We start from the raw sequence: 15,183 nt of genomic DNA, 5'->3' as shown, positions 1-15,183 counted from the left end.
ACGGTAGATAAATTGTTCAAACGCTTGATTTTACAATCCTAACTGCCAAAAATGCATTGATTATTAATCATTTTAGATATGAGTCATCTTCTTATTTGTTTCTTTGTTTCTCATTGAGTGTGAACACAAAAATTTTTGTTTATTCATTGGTCGTTTTATAATGATTGAAGGGCTGATTGTTCATTTTAACGATGCACCTTCGAAGTAATCTAGTGACAAATGAGGTCAATATATGTGAAGAAATTTGTATGATACTTCAAATCTTTTGATACTTGTTTCTTATATTTAGTTTTTTTCTTTCTAATAATTTCTTATCTTTTTAACCATAATTATGGTGTTTTGTACTTCAGGTCATGGACAATACAAGATGACTCATGGGGCATACTCCAAGCCCTATACCCAGGTTTCTCATAGACAAAATAACAGAAAAATGTCTTCTTTAATGGTTTTATTATTGTGCGCAACGTAAGAGAGAAGCTCTTCTTTAATATTATTATTATCTTGATTTTCATTTGACCAGCAGCCAAGAGAAAAAATTAAGATCATGGCTGCTGCTGCATGACTGCTATAGGATGGAAAAGGCTTTAACGGCGATGATAACACCGGCTGCTGCTGCATCATCGTCAAAGAAGCGCACAGCCACTGTTGCTGGCCATGATAATGATGATGCACAATCCAATTCACAAAAAAAAGGAGGAGAAGAAAGGTCTCTGAGTCTCAACAAAGACTCCATCCTCACCCACTTTCTTTCTCACCACCCTGCAACTGAGGCTTTGAACGATAAGCAGCTGTGGATGATGGGTGCCCTCATCCGACATATAAGCTACTGCCACAATGATCCCCTCCATCTACAAGCCATCTTAAACCTTTTCTCTGAGTACTACTCTGCACAGCCACTAGGAGGAGGTGAAGATGCACCTCCTCTTATTGTTTCCACTGCCAAAACCATCATTCATCTCTTATCGCATAAGAAGAGGAGCAACAATGGCAGCTCCAACTATGATGATATGAGGAGCAGGTTGAAAGCACAAGCCCTGAGTGTGCTTCTATTGTTGACTCAGGGGCAGAGCCTCCCTTTTGAAGTGCTGGCTCAAGTGGAAGACGCGATCCTTGCACTGCTGTCCTCCAGCTTGGCTACAAGTGTTAGGGTTAGGGCTTTGAATCTGCTGGCTGCCATGGCTGTTAAGAGAAGGATGATGAAAGGGTCATCTGATGATGATGGATGTGAGTTTCGCATATTGTTGGCATTCTGTGATGATCTTTATCCATCTGTGAGGAAAGCTGCCTTTGAAGGGTTGATGGCAGTTGTTGGTGAGGAGAGTTGGGAGTTATTATCGTTGAGGAACAATGGTCATCTCGCCCTTGCGCTTCTAAAGGATGAGGATGAGATCATTAGGTTATATGTGGTTCGAATGGTGAGTCTTCTGAAATCTCCCCTTTCCTTATCTAATTTGTTTTTCCCTTAGAACAAAGAGTGATATCCAATTCCCTGGCTCCTTGGGATTTGCAAATTTGAGCTGCAGAATTTTGGTGTTCATTTGGTTTTGGAGATTCTTCCAATATCCAGTTACAACTGTATATTTGGCTGTGCAACTCTTTAAACAGAAATTTTCGCTGATCACAGCTACTTGGCCATTACTGCTAATGGCCCATTTAATATGATCCTTAATGTAATAACAACTTCATCACAATTTTGGACTGTCTGATAGTTTTGGTCTTTTAATATTTGCTGTAATTATACAACACAAAAACTCAACTTCAATTAAAGGGAAAGAAAAAAAAAAATTGCATGACCTAGTGGCTATGATCATCCCATCAAAGGGCTGGATGGTGTTAGAGTAGCATCTACCTCACAATGTCTATAAATGAACTTTATGGCTCTACTTTCTCCCCATTGCCATCAACCAATCGATTGAAGTTGATGAGCCCATAGTCATGGTTGTCACTATGGCATGGATCATACTTTACTTTTCCATGTTTTTAAAGCATTAACTGAGAGACATTTGAAATTTGGGCAGCTTTCTGAAAGTTTGACAATTTATAGGTTTTTAGGTAACAATCGTCAATAAGGGAGAAATTGGCCGTACTTCTTTTTGGAATCCAAAACATTGGTTTTTTCATTGACTGAACTGAAATTGGAATGTGAAAACTTAGGCCCCTTATCTTGCATGGCTCCTTCGTTATGTATATCTACCAATTCCTACTCATTGGTCTTCCTCTCATAGTTCAACGGGCAGGAAGCCTGGATACCGTTACTTTCTTCTATTTACCTAGGTCCTTGGGATCTTCTTATATCTCTGGCTCCTTTCCCGTTTTAATAAGCTTGTACGCATTTGAAATCTAGATTAGCAGTTGGAAAGGAATGTTGGGAGGAAATGATGAAGCTTATGTGGGACAACTTGATGAAGCTTTTCTACAGGTATTACTAGACAAGAATGCATATCCTTTTATTTCTCTTCATTCCATGACAGTGTAACTTATGAAACCTGTTCTGGCTCTTTATTTCTTTGTGTTTTCTGGTGTTATCTCCCGTCTTTATTCATTGTTAGGAGACTTGTTAACCCATGTGTTCTGATCTTGTCTGCCAGCTTTGTTTACTGTCGAGGGATATAAGTAAGGAGGTCAGATGTGAAGCTCTTCTTGCTCTTGGAAGAATGAAGTTGGTATCTGAGGATATTCTTCTACAATCTCTGACCAAAAAAATTCTGGAAGTTAAAAGTGGGATAGTGCATCAATCTTGGAGGCGAGGATTGGTATCAAGTGCAGCTGGAGCCTTTATTCATGGGCTGGAGGATGAATTCTTTGAGGTAATGTTTGCCCCTGCTTATGTTCTTTTCCCCAATTCATTTCATATATTATGATTTTATATCTACTGCTATAAGATAAAAGCAACTAGTACTTGCAAATTGATATGTATATGTACTCTCCTATTACAATTCGTTTCCTTTTTGCTTTTCTTTTTCTAAGTCAGTAGTTCACAGAGCCAACGTCAAATATCTTGTGACGCCTTTGCATTTGTTGTATATTGGCTTCATAAAATTGCAAGGAAACAAATGAAAATGCATGTTCACTTTTTGAAGGTAAGAAGAGCTGCATGCGTTTCCTTGGTGAGGCTGTCCAGCCTCTCTCGGCGGTTTGCTCATGATGCCCTGAACTTGCTGATGGACATGTTGAATGATGACTCCATGGTAGTACGATTGCATACTCTACAGGCACTGTCTCAAATGGCAGTCCTTGATTGCTTGACGGTTCAGGAGAAACATATGCACATGGTATACTTTTTGTTCCTTAACCACCTTGGAACGATAGTCAGGGCATACATCTAGGGCTGGGAATTTATCCGGACCTGAGACCCGACTACCCAACCTGGTCCGGGTATGGGTCCATGATTTGGACTTGGTGGTCGGGTCCGTGTACAGGTGGGCCTGCCCCAGGACCCGATCTGATTACTTTAAAATATTATATATATGATATTATATATAAATTTATAAAGGTTAATATAGTAACATATACATAGTCTTTTATCTTCTTTTGGCACTCTTCTTTTTATAGCATTACCCACCCCTTATATATATATATATATTAAGGTTATAATATATATTATTTTATATATGTTTTTCATTTGTTGTTTGCAAATTTTCTTATTAGGCTTAAAATGAGAAAATTGATGAATTATTGCCCAAATATTCTTACTAGATATTTACATGTTTTTGGTAATTTTTAAAGTTTTTGGGTAAATAATTTTTTTTTTTTAATTTTTAGCTATTTTTTATTATTTTGTATGTAATCCATCGGGTCTAGGTCTGGGTACGGGTCCAGATGACCCGGGTCGAGGTTCCATGTATGGATTTCGGTCTAATACATCTGAAAAGTAACTAAAGGTCTTCTGCTCACAAACCCATTAATACTTTCTTAGTTTTGTGTTGGAGGGTTATAGTTACCTGTATTAAGATATGCTTTGGAAAGGGATGGTTTATAAACTTATTCTCTAGGTTATGTTTGGGAAAGCTTCTTGAATCGGTTATCTGACCTAATCCATGACATAGCATAACACTAGGTGGTTGGGGGTGCGCCATCCCATTCTTTATATACTGCAAGAGACCACAAATAAGTGGTGTTTTACATTATATTTGAAAGGGTTATGAAAATCAAATTTTTTTTCAAGTGTGCGTCATGCAGTCGGGTGCTATCTGCTGACCTGTCACGTCTAAGATCTCATACTGTGCCAAACAAATCTTTAGTTGTTTGCATTTACTTTCTGATATTCTCTTTGATAGTTAAAGATTTGACCTAATTTGGTTGATGAGTTTATGCTTTGCAGTTTCTCGGGATGCTGGTGGATAATAATCCTTCAATCAGATGTGAAACAAGAAAACTACTCCGCAAAATGAAACTGCCTGATCTAAAAGTGTTCAAAACCTCAGTTCAAGGACTTCTTATGAATTTGGAAAGGTATCCAGAGGTATATATAATTAACCTGTTGGTCAAAATTATACGTAAACTAGTTGTTCGGCTAGAGATTCCCAAGCCCGAGTTGGTTTGTTTCAAATAGTTTGAAAGTAGGAATCCTCAGCATAAATATAAGTACATGCCAAGGTTCTCCATGCTTTTATCTTTGCTCATTGGTTCCCATAATGTAATGGGGATTTCTTTCGATGTTATTTGATGGGTGAATGCAACAAGTCTACGGAGGTTGGCAAATATATCAGAACTCACAGGAGATCCAAGAGATTTCCTTTTAGCTGATGTTGTCAGGACTGGATTGGTGACTGAACTCGTGAGGGCCCCGATATGGTTAGAGTGGCCAGTCTTGACGGTTTCACTAGTCCAGATAGATGGGATAATTTTCATAAAAATTTATAAATTATGGAAAATAACAAATATGAAAATAGAAAATTATGGAAAAATCAGAACTCCATCAAGCGACAATAAATATATTCAAACAACTATTATTAACTTTTTTCTTTTTATCCTTTTCTTTTTTTTAAAAATTTTTCGATTCTTACTATTAAAAGGTTTTTCCAATTTGCAAAAGCCGTTAAAATTCAAAAGAAAATGCACAATCAAACAATCAGTTTATTATTATATTTTTTGCATTTTCTGTTTTCTAACGACTTTAACAAATTGTAAAAACCCTTTAAAAAACCAAATATGCCAAAAAAAAAAAAAAAAAAGTCACGAAATAAATTCTTGTATTGTACTTTTTCTTTATTTTGTATTTAAGAGCTTCTACAATTTGTAAAAGTCCTTGAAAGTTGAAATTCAAGACTGAAAATGTATATAAAAAAAAAAGCACAAAAGAAATAATGCATTTTTTTTAATGCGATTTTACAAAAATGTAAAAGCCCTTTTGCTTTAAAAAAGTAAAAAAAAAAGCAGAAACAAGGACAATTATTTTTTGCATTTTCAATATTGGGTTTTTTAATTGATTTTACAGATTGTAAATTCCCTTGGAAAATAAAAAAAGTACATGCACAAAAAAAAAAAAATTGTAGTGGTTTCTCTTTGAATTTTTGGTATTGTTTTTTAAATGCTTTTGCAAATTGTAAAAGCCCCTTCAAATCAAAATTAAAAATACAAAAGAAAAATGTAAAGTTTTTGTGTGTGCATATATATATATATATATATATATTTATGCGAAAAGATGAGATTAGCCCACTAGCTCCTATGAACATATGAGCTCAACGTCTCAGGTTGATTCTGGGTCGATCTGACGTTCACGGATGTCTGGTAGTGTTTGAATTTTAGTTTTTTTTCTATAAACCCAAATCACTTGAAATTTTAGGCGCGTGTTCATAAAAAATAGGTGAATTTTCAAAAAATATCAAAAAAATATTTTAAATGAAATAAATTGATCAAAATACCCTTGAAAATATTTCGGGGGTATTTTGGTCGTTGTTTTCTTCGCAAATAAAATTTTTTTTTTTCATATTTTTATTAGGTGCGTCTTGATGAGAAGAACACTTACCTAAAACGTCAAGTGATTTGGATCTGTAAAAAAAAAAAACAAAAATTCAAGCACTACCAGACATCCGTGATCGTTAGATCGGCCCAGATTTAATCTGGGCCGTTGGGCTCATATGAGCTAGTGGGCTAATCCCATCTTTTTCCTATATATATATATATATATATATATATATATATATATATATATATATATATATATATATATGGTGTGGTTTCTATAAGGATGCAACCTTAAACAATCCAATTAAGGGGCACCTCTAAATTGTATCATATTATGTAATTTTGGAGTAATGAATTCTTAGGATTATTTGAAAATCTATTTTCTTATGTAATCATGAAATTTTAAAAACAAAAAATGGTTAAAATCAAGTAAATCTATAAATATATGAAAATCTTGAAAATGGACGGTCTAGATAATGTGTTGTAAGATGCACTATTTCTTGGACTCAAAATAATTTTTTTTTAGATTTTCATTCATCTCAATTTCGAGATGATCAATTAGAAAGTTTTTCAATATTAAAACAACCTTTTCCTATAGATTTTTGAGGTGCATCTTTACTTCTACACTTTAAGGTTGCAAACTTAAATAAACTTTTTCCATATATATATAGATATATATTGCATTTTTAAATAATTAAATCACCCCGAGGCTTTTCCCAACTAATTGGGGACAGCTACACGAATCTTGGTACACCATTCTGTTATTTTAAATAATTTAATCTAAAACAAAAACACTTACGATACACACTCTCTTGGGGTTTAAATATTTCGTATTTTTACAGATTTTGATTACTTTCGCCCTAAAGCTCGTAGTTTTTTTTGGTTGAGAGAGGGAAATTGCTAGGACCTCTCTGTCTTTCATACTTTTTTTGGTTGAGAGTGGTAGAAATGGTGAGGGCCTCTCTTTCTCTCTCCTATAGAATATTTTTCTCTAAAAAAAAAAAACTTACTTTTTATTTTATAAAAACACTCATAAAAAAACTCGAAAGGGTGAAAAAAAAACCTATTCAAACCCTCGTTTAAAAAACCAGAAATAGTCAAAACTAGCCTTCTTTTCCCTTGTCAAGACCGGCTGGTTCATCCTAGATCAGTAAACCAGCAGGTGCACCAATTCAAGCCCAATTCGATGGACTAGCTAGCCTTAGGGGCTGATTGGACGGACAGGGCATCTGTTCACTGATTCTCTAATTGAGTTAGTTGCTCTAGTTCAATCTTGGTATCATTGCTTTTGGCTTATTCCAAGCGATGCTGATGGTGTTGCTTAATTCCTCATAAAGATGGACTGTGGGGTCAAACTGGTCATCCCCCTGTTCCACATTGGATCGACCTACTGTATGATTTGGTCATTGAGCCATGGTGTATAAAAAATGAAAAAGGGCAAAAACTAAAATTTCGGGAATGAAAAAAAGGAAAAAAAATGTTGAAAAAATGGAGATCAAATTAAAAGAAATAGCTTGAATGAAAACACATGTATTGGTTTCAGATTAAAAAACCGTGCTCAAAATGAAAAAAAAAAAACCTAACCTATTTTTTAATCTCTTGATTTTATCTGACAAGAGCATGCTTCCAAAAAAATGTATTAGATCCTATAGAGCAGTTGAAAAAGATCAAAGTCATATTTTCTTGAGTGAAAATGGATAAACAGAAAGTGATCGAGAAAAAAAAAAAAACTAAAATTGATGTTTGAGAGTTTTGATTTTGATTCGAATAGTTTTGTTAGGGTTCTTGTAGATCAATGTGATAGGAACATTTTGGGAAAATTTTGACCGGATTTGATGAAGCAATAAGAAAACAAAGGTTTTGTATTTCGGTTTCAAAAATCTCGACTTCGGACTCTTCTTGTATCATATTTTATTTTTTGATAAAAAGTGGTCTTATAGATAGAAAAGAGGCTCAAAAACTAAAATATTTGACATTAATTTCATTTTTTTTTCATGAAGAAATGCGGGAGAATGATTGTTAATGGCGAATTGTGGGTTTCATGAACAAAAAAATGGTTCCTTTTTTTATTGGGCGATTCCTAATTCCCATGCTGGTACCATCCTTCTATATCGCACTGACTCGGGCGGTTCCTAGTTGGCTCTGCGATTTCTTGAACACTGATGATGCTCTTCCCTATCAGGAATGTATGAGAGTCTCCCTTATATTTTTTGGTTCCCCTTGGATTTTTTGTGACACAATTAAAGTTGATTGTAGTAATGCCAAATTTGTTATACTCTGTTTTGTAAACAATGTTTTTGTTTCTTTTTCTTTTCTTTTCTTTTTTTTTTTCCTTTGGTCTGGTCTGTACTTACCTATTCTGCAATGCTCATTAATGCTGTGGTTTTATGACTGGCAGGCACACCAATATTCTAATATGTTGTTTTCCCTTGTTATAGGATGAACCAGATATCCTTTCTGTTATATATTATGTTGGGAAAAGTCATAAAAAACTTTCAATCTACTTTGCAAAAGAGTTTGCTCAGGAGGTAATGTAACAATACCTTTCCTCTTTGTTTTTGATGTATAATCTGCCTCTCTAAATATTCTTTCTAATGCCTGTGTGATGTGTAACTACGATGGTACGGCGAGCTTTTTATTGGTGTTTAATATAGACACGGTTTGATCTGTTTGTTTTTAGCCATGCTTGTTCAATACAACACTTTAATTCTAAATCCCATGGAATGATGTAGTCATGGGCAATGGAGTCCTTGCAATTACTGGACATGGTCATTTCTTGTGGTAATGCATATACTTGAACTACTAATGTTAATTGCCATCGGCCAATGTTGACATTGCTTTCTTAGAGAATTTTGGGAAATGCATAGGCTGTTTAATCATTCTCATCTTAGTCAACTTTCCTTCTTGCATTTGCATATTCTTATTGTTTCCTACGTGTTTCTTCATGGCTTCCATCCATAGTTGTTGGGAGCGGGTGCGGCTGCTTTGGATCGGCACTTGGCTAAAGCTCTCTACCCTTGGAGTGTGCTTGGGAGCTTTGCTTGGGGAGTGACCTGGGAGCGATCTTGTATATATGAACTACATGTATATGGGAGTCTAGGGGGAGCACCCCAAATCAATCAATCTATCTATATATATATATATATATATATATATATATATATATATATATATATAATTTAGGAAATCTTAATAATTCAAACATCAAGAAACAGATTTGGGGAAGATTTGAAGTGAGATGCATTAAATGCTTGTCATGATATTTTATTAATTTTTAAGGAAATGAAAGATTTATAGGTAAGTACGAAATCCAATAAAAGATTTTGTACCATCATGCAAAATTTCGACATGAAAATTAAGAGAATAAAAAATGAAATGGAAAATATCATTGCATTAAAACACATTTGCATAATATAAAAAAAAGTGTCAATTGTAGAAAATATGAATAGATAGATAAGACATTTTGTTTGAAAATTTATTTTTAGGAAATCTTAGTAATTAAAACAATCGAGAAATAGATTTAAGAAAGCTTTGAAGTGAAATGCATTAAATGTTTGAAATAACATTAAATTAATTTTTAAGAGATGAAAGGCATAAATGTAATTACAAAATCCATAAAAACATTTGTTCTATAAACCAAAATTTAATCATGAAATTATGAGAATAAATAAATAAATGAAATGGCGTTACTTTCAAGCACTTTTAAATATTATAAAATAAAAGTAGTTGTTGTGTGTAGAAACAATAAAAAGATATATAAGACATTTTGTTTTAAAAAATAAATTAATGTTTAAAAGGCCATAGACTTGGTGTTTTTTATATTAAGGGAATGATTTCATTCAACGGTTGTATAGTAGTATAATGCAGCTATCTTCAAAAACCATGTTAGAGACATTTTTTGACACGAATTTTTATATGTACACTATTTTCATTATGAAGAACAATCACAAATTTTTTTTTTTGAAAAAATTCTCTCGAAAGTTCTCATTCTAGCCCAATTAATATAAGCTGTCCATTTTATTGAGATGGTTAGATATAGGCCTCAAAAGGATTTTTTTATTCCCAAATTTTTCATATAGCGTAAACATCATTAAATTAATAATGATAAGAAAGGAAAACGTGATTTTGAATTTGTTAAGGCCTAGATCTTGAAATTCACCAAATGGACGGTCGAGATTCATTGTTGGATGGGTACCAATTTTGACCATATCTAAGTTGCAAATTTAATTTTTTTTTTCGTAGGATTGATTATGAGGATTGAAGACCCAGGCATGTACAGAGGGCTTGTGGATAGACTAATTTACTAACTCTTACTTGGCCAGACATAGCTTTTGCTATGAGTAGTGAGTTAGTTCATGCATTCTTCCAGAACCCTGCACTCGGAGGCAGTAAGAAGAATATTGAGATATCTTAAAGTGTTCTAGGTCGAGGACGGATCTATAAGAAGAATGGCCATTTTCGTATTGAGAGCTATTCTGATGCTCATTGGGCAGAATCTCCATCCAAAAAAAGATCTGCTACAGGCTATTGTACCTTTCTTGGAGGAAATTTGCTAACCTAGAAGAGCAAGAAACAAAGTGTGGTATGGTAGCTAGGTTGAGTGTAGAGGCTGAATATACAGCAATGGCTCACACGACATGTGAGCTATTGTGGCTGAAACCTTGATGCAGGAAATGGGATTTTAGTTACTGAGCCATTGAAGATGTTCTGTGACAATTGTTGGGGTTATGTAGCCATTTAAAGGTCTTATGAGAGCATGTAAAACCATGACTATAGTGATATAATAGCTCCAGTGGCAGCGTGGTCCGGATGGGTTTTGTGGCATGACCTTGGGTGGACTGTGAGGCATTGCTGATGCCGTGGCTCTCTTGAGTTTTGACGGGCTATGACTCAGGTTGATGTCTAAAAACCCATAGCCCTGGGCATTTGTGCATAACAAATGAGTGTTTTGATGTGTGGTTATCCCTTGATGAGGTTGTAGCTATGCCTAAGGCTGTTGGCCAAGGGATTGAATGTGACCCTGTGTGTGACGGTTGGCCAGAGAGGACAAGGGCCAAAATCCTCATCATTACCATCACACGACATGTGCACTAAATAGCCGCTCGAGAAGCAGCCTTCTGGATGAGGGTGTGCATTGTGCGCATGTGTCGAAGAGATGACTCCTTGCAACACTGGACTGTGTTGGAAGGACCCATCAAGCATAGTGCTAGAATGAGGCATGGACTTATACTCATGGAAGGACCTGTAATCCATCGACTAGGATCGCGTCTCATACATTTATTGGCTAACTTTGATTGTCCAATCATGAATTCCTGCGAAGGGCCATGGGTCATGGGAACTATTTGGGCCAGTTTGCGAAGGTGGAGTGAGATACGGTTTCTAAAAAGGATGGAGTTCTCAGTATGTTTGTCTTATTTTTTATTCTCTTGATCCAATTCCCATCAAATCTTCTTTAATATGGTTAATTATGTTTTAATTATATTTTAGATAATTAAAATGAATTTTTAAACCTCTATGGATATTATATTTTATTAAAAAAGATTTTGAAATAAGGAAAATTGTTTTTCTGGATTTGTTTAAATTAGAGAGGAAAAAAAAGTATTTAATGGATTTATAAAAATCTTTTCATTATTCTAAAATATAATATATGGTGTTGGGTCCCATTGGGAATTTGGGCCCACCACAAATAAGCCCATAATTGGGGTGTGGGGCCCACATGGCTATCCATGTGTGGGGTGCCCCAATCCCTTCTTCTTTCCTTTTTGTGTGGCTTGTGTGCTAAGCCACCTTCTTGATTGGAAAAATTAAGGAAAGTGTTATGTAGAGAATTTCATTGATTTCAAATTAGAAAGTGTATAGATTAATTGAAATTGATTGCAAAAAGATAGTATTTTCTCTACACAATATTTGATGAGAATAGAGTTATAGAAATTGAGAGATAATAGTTCTATCTCATTCTTTTTAATCATGATGGCTGATATAAGGGATGAATGGATGAGATCTCTTCATCCCATAGGTCTCCATGATCAAATGTCAAGATTGAGTCTTATAATGATGGCAAAACCTAACCTCAAAAACCCTATCCTCTATAAGATAAATACTCTCTATGGCGGTTCTTTTCTCTACACCTCTTGATTAGCCTCACTCTCTCTCTCTCTGTGAACCCTAGTGCAGGCACACCCCTCTCTATCTCTCTCTCTCTCTGTCTGAACCCTAGTGCAGGCACACCCCTCTCTATCTCTCTTTCTTTCTCTCTCAACTTAGCATAGGGTTTAATTGTAGAAGGTTGAACCCTAAGGGGGGGATACACTCAACTAAAAGGGGATACAACCTAGCCATTGCGCATTGAGATTTGCTCATATGTTGAGCCTTGATCGAAGTCCTATCCCATGTCATGCTCTCAAGGGATTTTGCCTAGGCTTCCTGAGTTATGAAATAAGGTTAGATCGAGATCCCGTGTGCCATTGGTGGAGGAGATCCGACGTGGGATGTACGAAGTCCCTTGGGGGTAACTTGAGGTAAGGTATTCGGTATTACTCTATTTAATGTGTTCTTGAATTCACTCATAGTGTTTAAGTAATTTTCAGATTTATGTTATGAATGTATTTTCTATTTTGATGGCATGCGAGAGTACTTGGCATTCTTTGTGTTTTTTATTGATTCTTATATTGTGTTTGGAGTTTTGGGCACTTGTAAGTGATCTCGGTGGTGGGAATAAAGAAAAAGGAAGAAAATTTTAAACGGTATACACTTCCCCGGGTCACATAGTCCTACTTTCAACAATTAGGCAACCATTCATATAGCTAGCAACCCAGTTTTTCATGAGAGGACGAAACATATTGAGATGGATTGTCATTTTATTCGGGATAAAGTAGCAAGTAGATAACCACTTCGTGTGTGAAGCCAAAGGATCAATTGGCCGATATATTCATCAAGGCTCTTGGTTGTAACCAGATTCAATAGATTTGTTCCAAGTTGGGCATGAGTGACATTTATGTTCCAGCTCGAGGGGGAGTGTTAAAGATTGAATTATTTTGTCTATTAGATTCTTTTTTGTCGGCTATGTGGCGTTCTTGCCCTTTTTATCAACTTAAAAAAAACATTAGTTACATTAGGGTTACACTTAATGGCATTTTTGTAATTTGCAAAGTCTTTTATTAATATGAATGAGTATGAGAGGTGCGTGGAGGTTAAGTGCTCTAGCCACTCTCTTCCCTCATGTTCTTCATTTCTTTCTTCATTCTTTTAATAGCAACCTTTTCAACATAAAGAGATCCCTACATCGAGTTTATATAGTCTTAAATTGTATGTACTACTTAAGGTTGGAGCAAGCTCCCCGAAAGGTTTGGATCATAGTTTTTGGGAGCGGGAGCGGGTTTGTTGCGGGTGCGGGAACCTAGGATCGGTGCTTGGCTAAAACTCCCTACCCTTGGGGAACTTGGGAGCTCTTGGGAGTGTAAATTTTCAGGGGTATTTTGGTCAATTTATATTTTATGAATTATTTTTTTCATATTTTTATTAGGTGCGTCTCACTAAGATGTACTCATGCTCCAAATTTCAAGTAATTTGGATTTGTAGAAAAAAAATGAAAATTGAAACACTATTGGACAACTGTGACCGTACGATGAAGTTTGGATGGTGATTAGGGTAGGCGAAATCACTGTTCATTTTCCCCTACAGGCATTAGAAAGAGTTTTTCATATATATATATATATATATATATATATATATAGTAAGAAGTTTTCAATTAAAAAACATCATGGAATGGACTCAAGAAAGATTTGAAGCGAGATGTATTAATGTTTGAAATGATACAAAATAAATTTTTTAAGAATTGAAAGACATAAAGCTAAGTACAAAATCCAATAAAAGACTTTGTACTATCATCCAATTTTGACATGAAAATTAAGAGAATAAAATAAATTAAATGAAAGGCATCATTACTTTCAAACACATTTAAATAATACAAAAATTTGTTAATTGTAGAAATATAAATAGATAGAGAAGACATCTTGTTTTAAAAATTAGTCTATGAAATCTTAATAATTTAAATATCAATTTAAATTGATTTAAGGAAGAATTGAAGTGAGATGCATGCTTGACATGATATTTAACTAATTTTTTAAGAAATGAAAGACATAAAGGTAAGTACGAAACCCAATAAAATATTTTGTACTATCATCAAAATTTTGACATAAAAATTAAGAGAATAAAAATTGAAATGAAAAATGTCGTTATTTTAATAATATAAAAAAATCGTCAATTGTAGAAAATACAAATAGATAGATAGGATATTCTTTTTTGAAAAAATTATGATCTAGGAAATCTTTGTAATTCAAAAATCAAGAAATAGATGTAAGAAAGATTTGTAGTGATGCATTAAATTCTTGACATGATATTTTATTAATTTTTAAGCAAATGAAACACTTAAAAACTAGTATGAATCCAATAAAAGATTTTGTACTATCATCCAAACATTTGACATGACAATTAAGAGAATAAAAAATGAAATGAAAAATATCATCACTTTAAAACACATTTGCATAATATAAAAAAAATGTCAATTGTAAATATAAATGGATAGATAAGACATTTTGTTTAAAAAAATATTTCTAGGAAATCTTAATAATTGAAAAAAATAAAGCAATAGATTTAAAAAAGCTTTGCATTAAATGTTTGAAACGATATTAAATTAATTCTTAAGAGATGAAAGACAAATATAATTATGAAATCCATAAAACATTTGGGCTATAAGCCAAAATTTAATCATGAAAATTATGAAAATAAATAAATAAATGAAATTCCATTACTTTCAAACACTTTTAAATAATAAAATATAAAAGAAATCGTCAATTGCGTAGGAGCTACAAAAAGATATATAAGCCATTTTGTTTAAAAAAATAAATTAATTTGTCAAATTTTAATTATTAAAAAGTTATGTACTAAGTGATCTTTATATGAGGTTACATTGATTTAGTGGAATTAAATTAATGTTGATATTATTGCTATGAGGTTTTTCATGGACCATATGCTACATAATTGAAATGAGTTGATGGACTGTTACACTCATTAGTATTTACTTGGTAGTTTATATAATAAAGTACATTGATAAAGTTGATTTAAATCAATGTTGATAGTCATATAGTATAAGCACTGTTATACTCATTACACTTGCTATTTTTTATAATAAAGTACACTGATAAAGTTGATTTAAATCAATGTTGATTGTCATATAGTATTACTATAAGATTTTTTTAAGTACAATGGTACATATTT

The 15,183-nt window shown here is 33.8% G+C and overlaps 1 protein-coding gene across 18 annotated transcripts in view; it reads left to right on the top strand.

Moving 5' to 3' along the window:
- The window catches only part of SIEL (ARM repeat superfamily protein), a 41,873-nt gene that overhangs the window by 14,547 nt on the left and 12,143 nt on the right, over positions 1-15,183 (top strand). For 3 of the 18 annotated variants that reach the window (XM_088862635.1, XM_088862636.1, XM_088862642.1), the window contains 7 exons: positions 351-403; positions 524-1,415; positions 2,345-2,419; positions 2,589-2,807; positions 3,081-3,272; positions 4,322-4,462; positions 8,346-8,435. In XM_088862635.1, the coding sequence (XP_088718761.1) occupies positions 375-403; positions 524-1,415; positions 2,345-2,419; positions 2,589-2,807; positions 3,081-3,272; positions 4,322-4,462; positions 8,346-8,435 (1,638 nt within the window). In that variant the 5' untranslated portion in view covers positions 351-374. Of the gene's footprint in view, positions 1-350; positions 466-520; positions 1,416-2,344; positions 2,420-2,588; positions 2,808-3,080; positions 3,273-4,321; positions 4,463-7,907; positions 8,436-10,149; positions 11,457-15,183 lie in introns of those variants that run through there. The other 15 variants (XM_088862633.1, XM_088862634.1, XM_088862641.1 and 12 more) reach the window with 10 other exon arrangements.

Source organism: Amborella trichopoda, chromosome 3 (genome assembly GCF_054954075.1).
Source record: "Amborella trichopoda isolate Santa Cruz 75 chromosome 3, AtrichopodaSantaCruz75HAP2 v2.0, whole genome shotgun sequence".
Taxonomy (NCBI): Eukaryota; Viridiplantae; Streptophyta; class Magnoliopsida; order Amborellales; family Amborellaceae; genus Amborella; species Amborella trichopoda.
The sequence above is the reverse complement of the archived record's forward strand: the minus strand, read 5'-3'. Positions and strand labels throughout refer to the sequence as shown.